The following is a 16067-nucleotide window of genomic DNA, read 5'->3' as shown; positions in this document are numbered from 1 at the left end:
TCCAGCTGACGACACTTCCTACACATGTGTTTGTCCAGGACACGGGAAGTGTCCTGGAGTTCCCACATGGCAGAGTGTGCATACCACGGGACTGAGCTGCCCTGTCATGCCTCTATTGAGAAAATAGGAGCAATAGTAGGCCATTCGGCCCTTCGAGCCTGCACCACCATTCAATATGATCATGGCTGATCCTCTATCTCAACACCATATTCTCGCTTTCTCCCCATGCCCCTTGATGCCTTTTGTGTCAAGTGAAGAAATTTCTCCACATCTCAGTCCGAAATTTCCTACCCTGTATCCTGAGACTGTGACCTCTTGTTCCAGACTTCCCAGCCAGGGGAAAGATCCTCCCCGCATCCAGTCTGCCCAACCCCATCAGAATTTTATACGTTTCAATGAAGACAGGCCGAGTTGACCCAATCTCTCCTCATACGACAGTCCTGCCATCCCAGGAATCAGTCTGGTGAACCTTCGCTGCACTCCCTCTATGGCAAGTATATCCTTTCTTCGGTAAGGAGACCAAAACTGCACACAATATTCCAGGTATGGTCTCACCAAGGCTCTGTATAACTGTAGTAAGACATCCTTGCTCCTGTACTCAAATCCTCTTGCAATGAAGGCCAACATACCATTTCCCTTACTAACTGCTGACTGCACCGGCATGTTTGCTTTCAATGACTGATGTACAAGGACACCCAGGTCCCTTTGTACATCGACATTTCCCAAGCTATCACCATTTAAATAATACTTTGTCTTTATGTTTTTTCTACCAAAGTGGATAACTTCACATTTATCCACGTTATTCTGCATCTGCCATGTGTTTGCCCACTCACTCAACCTATCTAAATCACCTTGCAGAGTCTTTGCATCCTCCTCACAGCTCACAATCCCACCTAGTTTTGTGTTGTCAGCAAACTTGGAAATATTACATTAGGTTCCCTCATCCAAATCATTTATGTATATATTTTGAATAGCTGAGGCCTAAGCACGGATCCTTATGGTACCCCACTAGTCACTGCCCTCCACCCCGAAAAAGACCCGTTTATTCCTACTCTCTGTTTCCTGTCAGTTAACCAATTTTCAATCCCATGCCAGTATATTGCCCCCAATCCTATGTGCTTTAATTTTGCACACTAATGTCTTATGTGGGATTTTATCAAAGGCCTTCTGAAAATCCAAATACACTACATCCACTGGTTCTCCCTTATCTATTCTATCAGTTACATCCTCAAAAAACTCCAGTAGGTTTGTCAAACACAATTTTCCTTTCACAAATCCATGTTGATTTTGTCTAATCCTTTTGATAGTATCTAAGTGTGCCGTTATCACATCCTACATAATAGACTCTAGCATTTTTCCTACTATTGATGTTAGGCTAACCGGTCTGTAGTTCCCTGGTTTCTTTCTCCCTCCTTTTTTAAATAGTGGGGTTACATTTGCCACCCTCCAATCTGCAGGAACTGTTCCATAATCTATAGAATTTTGGAAAATGACAACCAATGCAGCCACTATTTCCATGGCTACCTCTTTTAGTTCTCTGGGATGCAGATTATCAGGCCCTGGGGATTTATCGGCCCTCAGTCCCATTAGTTTCTCCAGCATTATTTTCTTACCAATAATCATTTCCTTTAATTCCTCTTGCTCACTAGACCCTTGGTTCCCTCGCATTTCTGGGATGTTATTTGTGTCCTCTTGCGTGAAGACAGAACCAAAGTATTTATTTAATTGTTCTGCCATTTTCTTGTTCCCCATTATAAATTCTCCCGTTTCTGACTGTAAAGGATCTAAATTTGTCTTCACTAATCTTTTTCTTTTTACATACTTGTAGAAACTTTTGCAGTCGGTTTTTATGTTCCTTGCAAGTTTACTCTCATACTCTATTTTTCCTTTCTTAATCAATCCCTTGGTCCTTTTTTGCTGAATTCTGAACTGCTCCCAATAATCCTCAGGCTTGCTACTTTTTCTGGCAACTTTGTATGACCCCTCTGTGAATAGAAACATAGAAACATAGAAAGTAGATGCAGGAGTAGGCCATTCGGCCCTTCGAGCCTGCACCACCATTCAATATGATCATGGTTGATCATGCAACTTCAGTACCCCATTCCTGCTTTCTCTCCATACCCCTTGATCCCTTTAGCCATAAGGGCCACATCTTACTCTCTTTTGAATATATCTAACAAACTGGCCTCAACAGCTTTCTGTGGTAGAAAATTCCACAGGTTCACCACTCTCTGGGTGAAGAGGTTTCTCCTCATCTCGGTCCTAAATGGCTTAATCCTTATCCTTAGACTGTGACCCCTGGTTCTGGACTTCCTCAACATCGGGAACATTCTTCCTGCATCTAACCTGTCCAATCCCGTCAGAATTTTATATGTTTCTATGAGATCCCCCCTCATACTTGTAAATTCCAGTGAATATAAGCCTAGTCGATACAGTCTTTCTTCATATGTCAGTTCTGCCATCCTGGGAATCAATCTGGTGAACCTTTGCTGCACTCCCTCAATAGCAAGAATGTCCTTCCTCAGATTAGGAGACCAAAACTGCACACAATACTCAAGGTGTCGTCTCACCAAGGCCCTGTACAACTGCAGTAAGACTTCCCTGCTCCTATACTCAAATCCCCTTGCTATGAAGGCCAGCATGCCATTTGCCTTCTTTACTGCCTGCTGTACCTGCATGCCGACCTTCAATGACTGATGTACCATGATACCCAGGTCTCGTTGCACCTACCCTTTTCTTAATCTGTCACCATTCAGATAATAATCTGCCTTCCTGTTTTTGCAACCAAAGTGGATAACCTCACTTATTACTATCCTTAATTTCTTTTGCTAGCCATGGTCGGGCCACTTTTCCTTTTGTGTTTTTGCACCAGAAAGGAATGTATAACTGTTGCATTTCATGCATTCGTTCCTTAAATGTTAGCTATTGCCTATCCACCATCATGCCTTTTAATGAATCTTCCCAATCTATCATAGCCAATTCATTCCTCATACCTTCTTGGTTTCCTGTGTTTAGATTTAGGATACTAGTTTTGGATTGGACTACTTCACTTTCTATCTTAATAAAGGATTCTATCATGTTATGGTCACTCTTCCCTGAAGGACCACGCACAACAAGACTATTAATTAATGTCATCTCATTGCAGAATATTCAATCTAGGATAGCCTGTTCCCTCATAGACTGCTCAACATACTGGTCTAAAAAACCATCTTGTACAGACATATTTAATAGACGATGAACTAACCTGGGAGAAATAAACTTTAAATTAAAAAAAACACTCACCAGCTACTCACCAATCAGCTGCTTCCTTTGTGCCGACGTCATTTTGGCTTTTTTACTCTGACGTCACTATTTCAAATTCAGCCTGTGTTGAGTTGCTCAGCACTCGCTCTCGCTCTCGCTCTCGCTCTGGTCCGCCTCAGCTCCAATCATTTACCAGCTGTCCTGTGATGTCACTGCTGGATCTTTCTCCTCTCTGCTCCTCCGATGCTGCTGCTGATTAGGTCTACACTGGTATCTCCTCTGCTGTTTAAATCTTGCCCCTCCTCCAATGCTACTGCTGATTAGGTCTACGCTGGTCTCTCCTCTGCTGTTTAAATCTTGTCCCTCCTCCAATGCTGCTGTTGATTAGGTCTACACTGGTCTCTCCTCTGCTGTTTAAATCTTGCCCCTCCTCCAATGCTACTGCTGATTAGGTCTACACTGGTCTCTCCTCTGCTGTTTAAATCTTGCCTCTCCTCCAATGCTGCTGCTGATTAGGTCTACACTGGTCTCTCCTCTGCTGTTTAAATCTTGCCCCTCCTCCAATGCTGCTGCTGATTAGGTCTACACTGGTCTCTCCTCTGCTGTTTAAATCTTGCCCCTCCTCCAATGCTACTGCTGATTAGGTCTACACTGGTCTCTCCTCTGCTGTTTAAATCTTGCCTCTCCTCCAATGCTGCTGCTGATTAGGTCTACACTGGTCTCTCCTCTGCTGTTTAAATCTTGCCACCTCCTCCAATGCTGCTGCTGATTAGAATTTAACTCACAAAACTAACATTAACCAGTTCAGAATGTATTAGCATTTACACTATCAACCTCCAATGAGGATCTGCATGAGCTATTGAGTGACTGAATTAATTCTTGACAATTATGAAAGAGGAAGTCAGACAATAAAGTCTACATAATAGGATCCCAATTAACATTCGTTTCGGAGGCTATCACCTGAGACGGGATGCGGGGGGAGTATAGTCAGGATGTTCTGGGGTCTTTGTGGGCCCGATCAGAGGCGGGTTAGTTGGCTGCAGAGTTCAGAGGATGGATGGCTGCTTCTGCTGCAATGGAAGTGGTGACACTGGCCATCAGATGCTGCATCATGGTTGGATCCACAAGTGTGCGAACAGAGTTTGCCACCACTTCCATGCCGGAAAGGATGGGCTCCAAACTCTGCTCAAAGCCCTGTGCCAAGCTGGTGAAGACTCCTCCATGCTCCGTGACATTGACCACAGGCTTTCTGGCAGGCCTGCCAATGCACCAAGCCTTCATTGTGCAAACCCATCAGCGTTCCTCTGTCGGCTGCCCCATCGAACTCCGTATCTGAGTCCTCGGCAACGAAACCTGTCTGTGCCCTCGCCCTCCGGTGAGCTGGCACCTGTGCTATCCTTGCCACCTGCCCTGGCTGCAACCCACACGTGCCCGGTGTCTCACCACGTGCAGATCCCGCCTCTAATCTATCCTCTAACATAGCAGTGTCAGTATCTGAGCCGGTGGCTGTGAGTGTGAAATCAAGTGACGGTCACTCTCTTCTTGCTGTTCCTCCACTGCCTGGGCAGATTGCAACACTTGTGTATCTGAAAGGAAAAAGGCACAAGAATAAGTTGTGGTGCGAGGAAGTGAGGGGAAAGTAAGAGGTACATGCTTACACCATCTGCAGCTTGTAAATCAGATTGTGGGATGAGAGGAAAATGGGATGGTTTTAGCCCTGCCGCTGGCCACTTGCTCAACTTTGGGCATCTCAATAAAGGCCGGCACCACCTCCTCCACGGGTGTTAGGACATGCAAACGCGCCTGTCCCCTCCAGTTAGCACCTGCTGCATTTGATTGTATGCCACCTTGTCCAGTGAGAGAGAGGGAAGCGTGTCAGTGACTTTCGTGCAAACTGTTTGGCTGATGTGGCTGTCATGATTCAATAGCTGGCTGAGTGTGCAAGCTGTGAGATGTCGGAGTTCAGTGTGTGAGGGCGAAGTGAAGCTACGGATGTGAGGTATGAGGCCTGTTGGTTGTTGGAGAGATTGTTGGTAGGTGAGTGATGGGGATGTGGTGAATTGAGCAGTGGGTGTTTTCAAATTGAGCTGGTTTTCTGAGGTGCCCAGGCACTAGTAGGCACAATTTAATAGGTTTTACATCTTAAAAATATTTAAATTATTAAAAGTCTGACTAGTGTACAACAATAAAACTTATAACTGGTTCAGTATAGATTTTAAAGCCATTTACATCACCTGAAATCAGGTAAAGCACAGCTGAAAGACTGACTAAAAATATTTAATTTTGCAGGTTACATCCATTTTCAGCTGTATCAATAAAGCTGCACCAATTGCCACTCTTAAATATATCAATGAATATTTTTAATGCAAAAAATAACTGATTATATTCTGTTACACTGACTGACTGCACTGGTTCTTGGAAGATTTTACGTTTGTAATTAAGCAAATGCATTTAGTGGAAACTTAAACTGTAAGCTAACCAGCGTAACTTCAAGTGCAATTTGCACCCAAAGCAGAAACTCTACCCGCTGTGTTTAGTTTTAGCTGGGAGAGTCGTTGATTTAGATAAAAAGGCGTAATTCACAAAGAGCACTTAGATATTCTTCATTGTCACAATCAAACTCCAAGGCCTTTTCAAAGCACTCAATAGCTTCACACTTCTCCCCATCCAGCTGGTGCAGTAACCCAAGAACACCAAAGGCCTTGCTGTCTCTGGGATTCCTGTCAATTTGTTTTGTTGCAATCTTTCTCAAGTTTTCGCGACACAATTGCCATTCCACTGTGTCACGTTGGATTTTAAGTCCTTCCAGAAAATAGCTGATGGCATTTGATTCAGATCTTTTGTGATGCAGTTCATATAACCCAAACTGCGCATATACTGCCTGCTTATTATCAGGATGAAAATCATCTAATTTCAGTAGATTACTGTAAATCTCCTCTGCTTTGAGATATTCTCCATTTAATGAACAGATTTCTGCAAAATCCAGTTGTGCACAAATAAATGTTAATGGGCGGGGCTCAAATGCCTTTTCAAAATGGTACTTGCATAGTTTGATCAACTCAGCTTTCTGTTGAAAAGCAGCATTGCGAGGGTCTTTGCTGCCTGGATATTTGATCAGTTGAAATAGTTTTTTTCTGTAACACAGACCTATTTGGTGGTGTATGAAGGTTGAGTTTGGGCTAATTTCTAATGCTTTCTTCAATAGCTCCACAGCTTTTTCCACATCTCCTTCTCTTCTGTAAAATTTTGCTGCGTAACGAGTTACATATGGAAGATCAGGGGACTTCTGCAATGCTTGTTCAACTAATTTCAGTGCTTCCTCCTTTTGATTGAACTCTTGTAGTTTTAGAGTCAACATCACCATGGCTACAGAGTCATCTGGATCAAGTTCCAGCACACGTTGTAACCGCTTCACTGATTGGCTGCGGTCAGTGGGTGTGGCTCGTGTTGCAGTTGGGAAGACATGGCATTTGAAGATGCATTCACTGACCTTGGCCACTCATGTGAGGTCATTGAACTTCTTGCGGCACTGTATCCAGGTCCTCGGGGCTTGACTCCGGGCACTGACCACCACGACTATCTGCTTCCACTTCCTTTTGACCGTGTGTCTGGAGGGCCTCCGGCCCCACTGTGGATACAGAACATCTCGCCTCCTTTCCACCTCCTCCAGCAAGACCTCCAGTTCTCCATCCGACAAACTTGGTGCCCGCTAGCTCCCCTGTTGTGTGGTTAGCACTAGTTGGATACACAGATCATTCAAATGAGCAGGCAGCACAAAGTTGACTTGCTGCCTGCATTGCAATTAACAGCCACAGGTTAATCGCACTTCATGATCCCTGCACCCATCTTTTATGAATGGGAAATCGTGTTTGACAAATCTGTTTTGAGTTTTTTGAAGATGTAACTTGCAGGATGGATAAGGGGAAAACCAGTGGGTGTAGTGTATTTGGATTTTCAAAAAACATTCAATAAGGTGTCACACAAGAGGTTATTACACAAAATTACGTCTCATGGTATTGGGGGTAATATATTAGCATGGATTGAAACTGGTTAATGGACAGAAAACAGAGAGTAGGAATAAACAAGAATGTTTAAGTTTGGCAGGCTGTGACTCGAGGGGTACCTCAAGGTTCAGTGCTTGGGCCTCAGCTATTTACAATCTATATTAATGACTTCGATGAAGGGACGGTGTAAAACGTATCCAACTTTGCTGATGATACAAAGTTAGGTGGGAAAGTAAGCTGAGAGGAGCACACAAAGAGGCTGCAGAGAGATAAATGCCCCTATTTTCTACTTGCTGGATTTTTGGCGCCAATACATGTTAATGTATGATTTTTTTCTGTACGTTTGCGGCAGAGAAATAAAATTGGGACTTTCGTCAAAGAAATATTTGAATTTGGCACAACGCCCTCCGAAGTTAGTTTGGGGCGGAGCTACAAGTCTACGTTAAAAACTCTCTGGGCATGCGCGAAAAGCTGAAGTTGCCAGGACAACCAGAGACGCTGATGCAAGCTAAAACCCGCTCCCCTGAAAGGACTGCTCCCCACCAGCTTCAATCCCCAGCCGAATGGCCCTCCCGCTCCTGAACTTCAACTCGCAGGGTGACCGGGGGGGGCCATTCAGTCCGGGATTGTAGTGGGTCCAGCCGGTGGGGAACAGTCCTTTCGGGGGGATTGTAGTGGGCACAGCCGGTGGGGAACAGTCCTTTCGGGGGGATTGTAGTGGGTCCAGCCGGTGAGGAACAGTCCTTTCGGGGGGATTGTAGTGGGTCCAGCCAGTGGGGAACAGTCCTTTCGGGGGGATTGTAGTGGGTCCAGCCAGTGGGGAACAGTCCTTTCAGGGGATTGTAGTGGGTCCAGCCGGTGAGGGACTGTCCTTTCGGGAGATTGTAGTGGGTCCAGCCAGTGGGGAACAGTCCTTTCAGGGGATTGTAGTGGGTCCAGCCGGTGAGGGACTGTCCTTTCGGGAGATTGTAGTGGGTCCAGCCAGTGGGGAACAGTCCTTTCCGGGGATTGTAGTGGGTCCAGCCGGTGGGGAACAGTCCTTTCGGGGGGATTGTAGTGGGTCCAGCCAGTGGGGAACAGTCCTTTCAGGGGATTGTAGTGGGTCCAGCCGGTGAGGGACTGTCCTTTCGGGAGATTGTAGTGGGTCCAGCCGGTGGGGAACAGTCCTTTCGGGGGGATTGTACTGGGTCCAGCCGGTGGGGAACAGTCCTTTCCGGGGATTGTAGTGGGTCCAGCCGGTGGGGAACAGTCCTTTCGGGGGGATTGTACTGGGTCCAGCCGGTGAGGAACTGTCCTTTCGGGAGATTGTACTGGGTCCAGCCGGTGGGGAACAATCCTTTCCGGGGATTGTAGTGGGTCCAGCCGGTGGGGAACAGTCCTTTCGGGGGGATTGTACTGGGTCCAGCCGGTGGGGAACAGTTCTTTCGGGGGATTGTAGTGTGTCCAGCCGGTGAGGAACAGTCCTTTCGGGAGATTGTAGTGGGTCCAGCCGATGGGGAACAGTCCTTTCGGGGGGATTGTACTGGGTCCAGCCGGTGTGGAACAGTCCTTTCGGGGGGATTGTAGTGGGTCCAGCCAGTGAGGAACAGTCCTTTCGGGGTGGATTGTATTGGGTCCAGCCGGTGGGGAACAGTCCTTTCGGGTGGATTGTAGTGGGTCCAGCCGGTGAGGAGCAGTCTTTTCGGGGATTGTAGTGGGTCCAGCCGGTGAGGAACAGTCCTTTCCGGGGATTGTAGTGGGTCCAGCCGGTGAGGAACAGTCCTTTCGGGAGATTGTACTGGGTCCAGCCGGTGGGGAACAGTCCTTTCAGGGGACTGTAGTGGGTCCAGCCGGTGGGGAACAGTCCTTTCGGGGGGATTGTAGTGGGTCCAGCCGGTGAGGAACAGTCCTTTCGGGAGATTGTACTGGGTCCAGCCAGTGGGGAACAGTCCTTTCGGCCGGGGATTGTAGCGGGAGAAGCAGTCCTTTTAACCGGAAATGTTCTTCCCTTGCTCCAAAAAGAGTGCCCCGTGAAAAAAAGATAATTTGTTTTAACACAATTGAAAAATTGAAAGATATAAAATTCTTACGGCGCTTGACAGGGTTAATGCTGGGGGGTTAATGCTGGGTAAATGTTTTCCCTGTCTGGGGAATTTAGAACACAGAGTCACAGTCACAGAATAAGGGATAGGCAATTTAGGACTGAGATGAGGAGAAATGTCTTCACTCAAAGGGGTGTGAACCTTGGCAATTCTCTACCCCAGAGAGCTGTGGATGCTCAGTCGTTGAGTATATTCAAGACAGAGGCCGATAAAATTTTGGGAACAAAGGGAATTAAAGGATATGGGGATAGTGCGGGAAGGTGGAATTGAGGTACATCAGTCATGATCTCATTGAATGGCGGAGCAGGCTCGAAGGGCCAAATGGCCTCCTCCTGCTCTGATTTTGAATGTTCTTATGTCTTCGGGGCTGTCCAATTTAGCCCCCCCCCTCCGCCCTCCCACACACAGGTGTCTGTGCAGCCCCTCCAATACCTTAAAACTAGTTTCCAGCATTGCACAGACCTGGGACAATACCTCCACAGAAAAGCTGAACCCTTCCAGGGGCTGCTTTTCCAATAGGTCTAAATATGATGTGAGGCGTCTGCAGCCTCTCCCAATGTTAGATTCTTCCATTGTCCCATTCCTCTGGATCTTCCCAACCATTCCTCCCTCACCTTTCTCTAATAGCATTATGGCTACAGCTAGCAGTGTAAGGGCCATGTTTCACTCCACAATCAACAGCTGTTTAGTTTACTGCCTGTGTTAAAGGCTGGTCTGAATGTTCCTTACAGAGCTGGTACAGTTCACCATCACAAAGTGTGGATTATGAGTGACACTTACTGTCAGCATTAGCGCAGATCAATGACACAAATAAAATTGTAGTTGTAGTATCTTTTTATTGGTTATTTTAACACTCAATCTCTGATATTACAGCAAATTAACATTTCTCATTGGGAAATCTGTATCTGCAACTATAAAGCTTTATTATTTTTCATCATTTTAACTTATTTTTATATCCCTTAGCCGTGGTGGAAATTAACCGCTTCCATTGAAGAGGCAGGAAATCAGGGAGCTGCGGGCGGCTCGTTACAGGGAGAGAGAGAACATAATCTTTCTTCAGGCGTGATACCGACCATCCCGTTTTAACAATGTCAGTGACTGAGGCTCCTTGTCAGCAGTGGGATGAATAAAATTAAGCCCACATTATTCTGAAGGAGCACTGGCACTCATCCTGTCCCCCACCAAACAATAATTCATCTCTTATTCAGGACTCTGATGCTATCCCGCCAGGTTTTATTGAGCAAAGGGCCCGCGGTTGTTGCTTCACCCGACAGGCTGTTGTTCCCCATCCATTGAAGAGGCTGCAAATCAGGGAGCTGCGGGCGGCTCGTTACACAGAGAGAGAGAGAAATTAATCTTTCTTCAGGCATGATACCGGCCATCCCGTGTAGCAGGGAAATTGCATAATCCGGGTGAAATCGGCCGAACCAGTGCAAAAGATCGCAGAAACTCGAGCATAAGTTCTGTCAAGCATCAACCGAGATTTCCGGGATCTTTAGCCCTGGTTTAAAAAGCTTTCTGCCCGAAGCTGGCGCCGCCCACAAAACTGGCCACACCCCCAGATAGAAATAACAAGGATGGTGAGTTTCCGCCCATTGCGTCCATTTGCAACCTTTCGAGGAGCGTTTTCAAATTGAGCTGGTTTTCTGAGGTGCCCAGGCACTAGTAGGCACAATTTAATAGGTTTTACATCTTAAAAATATTTAAATTATTAAAAGTCTGACTAGTGTACAACAATAAAACTTATAACTGGTTCAGTATAGATTTTAAAGCCATTTTCATCATCTTAAATCAGGTAAAGCACAGCTGAAAGACTGACTAAAAATATTTAATTTTGCAGGTTACATCCATTTTCAGCTGTATCAATAAAGCTGCACCAATTGCCACTCTTAAATATATCAATGAATATTTTTAATGCAAAAAATAACTGATTACATTCTGTTACACTGACTGACTGCACTGGTTCTTGGAAGATTTTACGTTTGTAATTAAGCAAATGCATTTAGTGGAAACTTAAACTGTAATCTAACCAGCGTAACTTCAAGTGCAATTTGCACCCAAAGCAGAAACTCTACCCGCTGTGTTTAGTTTTAGCTGGGAGAGTCGTCGTTGATTTAGATAGAAAGGCGTAATTCACAAAGAGCACTTAGATATTCTTCATTGTCACAATCAAACTCCAAAGCCTTTTCAAAGCACTCAATAGCTTCACACTTCTCCCCATCCAGCTGGTGCAGTAACCCAAGAACACCAAAGGCCTTGCTGTCTCTGGGATTCCTGTCAATTTGTTTTGTTGCAATCTTTCTCAAGTTTTCGCGACACAATTGCCATTCCACTGTGTCACGTTGGATTTTAAGTCCTTCCAGAAAATAGCTGATGGCATTTGATTCAGATCTTTTGTGATGCAGTTCATATAACCCAAACTGCGCATATACTGCCTGCTTATTATCAGGATGAAAATCCTCTAATTTCAGTAGATTACTGTAAATCTCCTCTGCTTTGAGATATTCTCCATTTAATGAACAGATTCCTGCAAAATCCAGTTGTGCAAAAATAAATGTTAATGGGCGGGGCTCAAATGCCTTTTCAAAATGGTACTTGCATAGTTTGATCAACTCAGTTTTCTGTTGAAAAGCAGCATTGCGAAGGTCTTTGCTGCCTGGATATTTGATCAGTTGAAATAGTTTTTTTCTGTAACACAGACCTATTTGGTGGTGTATGAAGGTAGAGTTTGTGCTAATTTCTAATGCTTTCTTCAATAGCTCCACAGCTTTTTCCACATCTCCTTCTCTTCTGTAAAACTTTGCTGCATAACGAGTTACATATGGAAGATCAGGGGACTTCTGCAATGCTTGTTCAACTAATTTCAGTGCTTCCTCCTTTTGATTGAACTCTTGTAGTTTTAGAGCCAACAGCACCATGGTTACAGAGTCATCTGGATCAAGTTCCAGCACACGTCGCAACTGCTTCACTGATTGGCTGCGGTCACCACTCTCTGGGGTACCAGAAATCCCTTCCAGACGGAACAGAGCAGTCGCATAGCCAACGTTCCATTCAGTGTCATCAGGATCTTCCTCCAGAGCCTTCTCAAAACATTCCTTTGCCTCTTCATAGTATTGACTAGGAGAATTCAACAGTGACCAACCCTTCTCCCCGTATACTTCAGGTATCAGTGCTGTATACCGAGAGCCATCAGTAAATTGTTTACAGATCATCTCCAGCTTGTCGAGGTAGGACTGGGCCTCTGTCAGTTGGCCCATGTGATAATATACCCAGGCATAGTTTCCATAGGTGATGATGCTTCTTCTTTCAAATTCATGTTCATGGTTCTCCCTCAGAATCTTTTCAGCTTCCTTTAAGTTTTTAATTGCCTCTTCACAGTTGCCTTGCAGACAGTTTACAAAAGTGAGGTGGTTGTAAGACCTGGCCTGATATTTCACACCAGCCTGTATTGAATCTTGCAATCTATACTTCATGTTGTCCAAGTCAATGTTTTCTTTCTGTGGGCCCCACGTGAAGTGACATTGAAGCTGATCGAGCTTCACTTTCAACAAATCCTTCTGTGTGTTGCTGCAAGAGAACAAAATTCATCAAAACCCGTCTCAGACTGGCTGTGTCACCCCCTCCCCTCTCTCCGGTTTCTTTAACTAAAGCCTTCTCCCGACTCCTGGATCCACTAACCATGAAATCTCTGGTCACACAAAGGTGACCTCTGCAAAAACGACTGCAAAAGGAAAAGGTATGACTGCAAATCTCAGCTGTACTCACACTGGTCTCCTTCATGCTCGCTGATGTACCAGCTCCTGGACATTTAGTCTTCTCGCTCAATGTGCAGCATCGCCTCAAACACCTCCACTCCTTTTCATTCATGCATTCCATTCTGAAATGGGAGTTCCTCACTAAAAAGGTCAGAGCTAATTCTAAAACACTCTCCCTCTCACATTGGCAGTCCAGGTAACTCTCCACTAAACAGATCATCAACCTGGTCCTCCACAGGGACCCTGCTGTCTGTGAGCAGGTCATTCCCCACCCCAACATGCGGAAGGAGAACCGAGAGGTCTTTCACATTATGAAAGTTTATGATAGAGTCGACACAGAGAGAGTGTTTCCACTGTGAGGAGGAGCAAAACTAGAGGCCATCAGGTGTAAGATAGACACCAAGAAATCAAATAGGGAATACAAAAGAAACTTCTTTACCCAGAGAGCGGTGAGAATGTGGAACTCGCGACCATAGGGAGTGGTTGAAGTAAATAGTATCGATGCATTTAAGGGGAGACTAGATAAGCAAATGAGGGAGAAGGGATTAGAGGGTTATGCAGATAGAATTAGCTGAGGAAAGACAGGAGGAGGCTCGAGTGGAGCATAAACCAACATGGACTGGTTGGGCTGAATGGCCGGTTTCTGTGCTGTCTATCCTATGTAACACTCTCCAATCTCATCCTTAAAGCAGAAAAGGCCCAACACAAAGATATCAGCATTCTGAAAGACCATGTTTCATGAACTGACTCTTACCCTGCTGAAAATCTTCCACCATGCCATCCTCCAGGTGTGATGTTAAACCAAGGCAGCCTCTGCCTATTCCAGTGGATCAAGTGGACCTCATAGATTCTATGGCATTATCCGTGAATTCTGTGTTACTCTAACTCGGGCTCGTGTCCTTCTCCCACTTCACCCACTGATGGTGGCCGAGCCATCAGACCAGACAGGCCCGATACTCTGGAATTCCCTCGCTGAACCTCTCCACCTCACTCTCCTCCTTTACAATCTCCTATCTCTTTGACTAAGCTTTTGTCATCCCTCTAACCGTCCCCTTCTTTGCCTCGGTGTCCATTGTTGTCTGATTACGTTGCTGTGAAGCACTGTGGGATGTTTTACTCGGTGAAAAGTGCTATATAATTGCCAGTTATTGTTGTTCTGCAAACTGAATTGTCGCATTTCCCGACAAAACAACAGTGACTGCACTGCAAAATAATTCACTGAATGTGAAGCACTTTGGGGCATTTCTAAGAGGTGTGATAATGTGTTACATCAATACAAATTCTTTCTTCCTTGCTGTTAAATTCACGTCGATGCACTTCATCCCCCAGTCATCCCAGCTTCTCCTTGCACTCTACTCCGTCGGCCTCTTGTTCCTGTTGGCACTCGTCTCCCTCCCCCCACAATCCAAGCTGTCATTCTTACCCCTGCCCCAGTTCATGGTGGCTTTCCTCCCTTTGCTGCTCCGTTCAAACTGCTGCACCTGTCCTTTCCCCCAGTTCATGTCAGCACTCTTCTCCCCCGCCCACATTCTCAATGTAAGTCAGCACTTTTCCTTCTCCTACACACTTTAAGCTGGCACTCTCCTCCTGCATTTCGTGCTGTGTCCATCCCCCCATCACAGTCCATGCTGTACTCTCCCTTTGCTTTATAGTTCAGGTTGCTTTAGTATGGATATATGAAAGTGCTGGAAATCACTATTTTACATTAGTAGATCCCTTCTAGATTCCCATGGAACACAAAGTGAAACTTTCTTTCTTCAAACTCTGGATATGACCTGAGGGCACTTACAGAATACGCCTTTCCACCACAGTATAATATTCAAGTTTAACTTTGTACTTTCAACAAAGCCGAGTCAAAAATAATGTAAATTGTTGTTTGAGTTATAATCCTAAGAACAGGTCTGCCTTTTGCCTCATGTTTACTGACTATCACCAGTCTTGGTGCAGCAGTGTTCCCTTATCTGTGTGTCTCACTGTGAGCCACTAATCCCAGCTCTCTGCATTTCAACTGCTTTGTAATGTAAGCTACTTTATTTCTGAAAACTAGCTCCTTCGATAGTCTCCACGTAAATTTAAATAAAGGAGGAATTCCAATGACCGTTACCTCATAGTGCTGATCGATGGACAATGCGTTGAATTCCCTTTTCAGCTCCAACTGTACTTCCAATGGAGAGTTGATCGAGAAGTGTGTTGATGTATTGTTTTCCAGCTCGTTTATCCTGTTCAGTCAGTTATTGCTTAAATCATTGTCTGAATGTGAATAGAAACTAAACCTATAAAATGTAACAAAGAACCAAATGGTTGAAAACAGGTGCGAAATGGAGCAGTGCTAATAAGACCCGCCTGTTTGAAAGTCTGGATTTAGCATACAATTTTAGTCCTAATTGGTGATTACCACAATTTGAACGCCTGGAGGTACTAAACAGACACCTGGGACTAAAAATTTGATTGCGTAATACCTGTTGTTTGGGCGCTACAGGCGCCTTTTTGGGTCAAAACAGCATCCGCGCCGTGCTCGCACAATTCTGGTGCAGGCCGTGCTGGACACCATCTTTCTGAGGACGTTAGTGTCGGCGCTTGGAGCGTGTGCCAGATTATATAGATTGGGAACATCGTGACCTCAGTCAGCGTGCAATGATAGTTTGACACCAGAACTGCTATTTTCATCCTCAATGGTGCAGGAAACTCCCTGTGTTACCCTCGCACAGCTGAACAGGGTTCAGCAGCTGAAAGGACGCCCGACCAGTGATATTTAAAGGGATCATCAACCACTCTCAGGTCAGTTGCTGATTAATTTCCACTGGCTCCGTGTAAGTTTGTGGAACCGTTTGGAGCTTTTTCGAGTTGTTTAAATTTGGTGGGTGACGGAGTGGTGCGGCAAATGGAGAGGGCCTTGTTTCTGATTTCAAGTTTTCTGGTCAGCCCACTTGCTCCCAGACATGGGTGTTCTAGTTGTATTTCCCCTTGGCCTGCAGCATGACAGG

General features: G+C 45.4%; 1 protein-coding gene across 1 annotated transcript; it reads right to left on the bottom strand.

Annotated features, from left to right (window-relative positions):
* Nucleotides 1–5803: 5803 nt before the first annotated feature.
* Nucleotides 5804–15192, bottom strand: LOC139256296 (interferon-induced protein with tetratricopeptide repeats 5-like). The gene is made up of 3 exons (XM_070874179.1): nt 15188–15192; nt 11457–12895; nt 5804–6621 (listed from the first exon to the last, which is right to left on the bottom strand). The coding sequence occupies exons 1-3, from the start codon at nt 15190–15192 to the stop codon at nt 5804–5806; spliced, it is 2262 nt and encodes a 753-aa protein (XP_070730280.1).
* Between the last annotated feature and the right edge of the window lie 875 nt (nt 15193–16067).

This window comes from Pristiophorus japonicus, chromosome 3 (genome assembly GCF_044704955.1).
Source record: "Pristiophorus japonicus isolate sPriJap1 chromosome 3, sPriJap1.hap1, whole genome shotgun sequence".
Taxonomy (NCBI): domain Eukaryota; kingdom Metazoa; phylum Chordata; class Chondrichthyes; family Pristiophoridae; genus Pristiophorus; species Pristiophorus japonicus.
The sequence above is the reverse complement of the archived record's forward strand: the minus strand, read 5'-3'. Positions and strand labels throughout refer to the sequence as shown.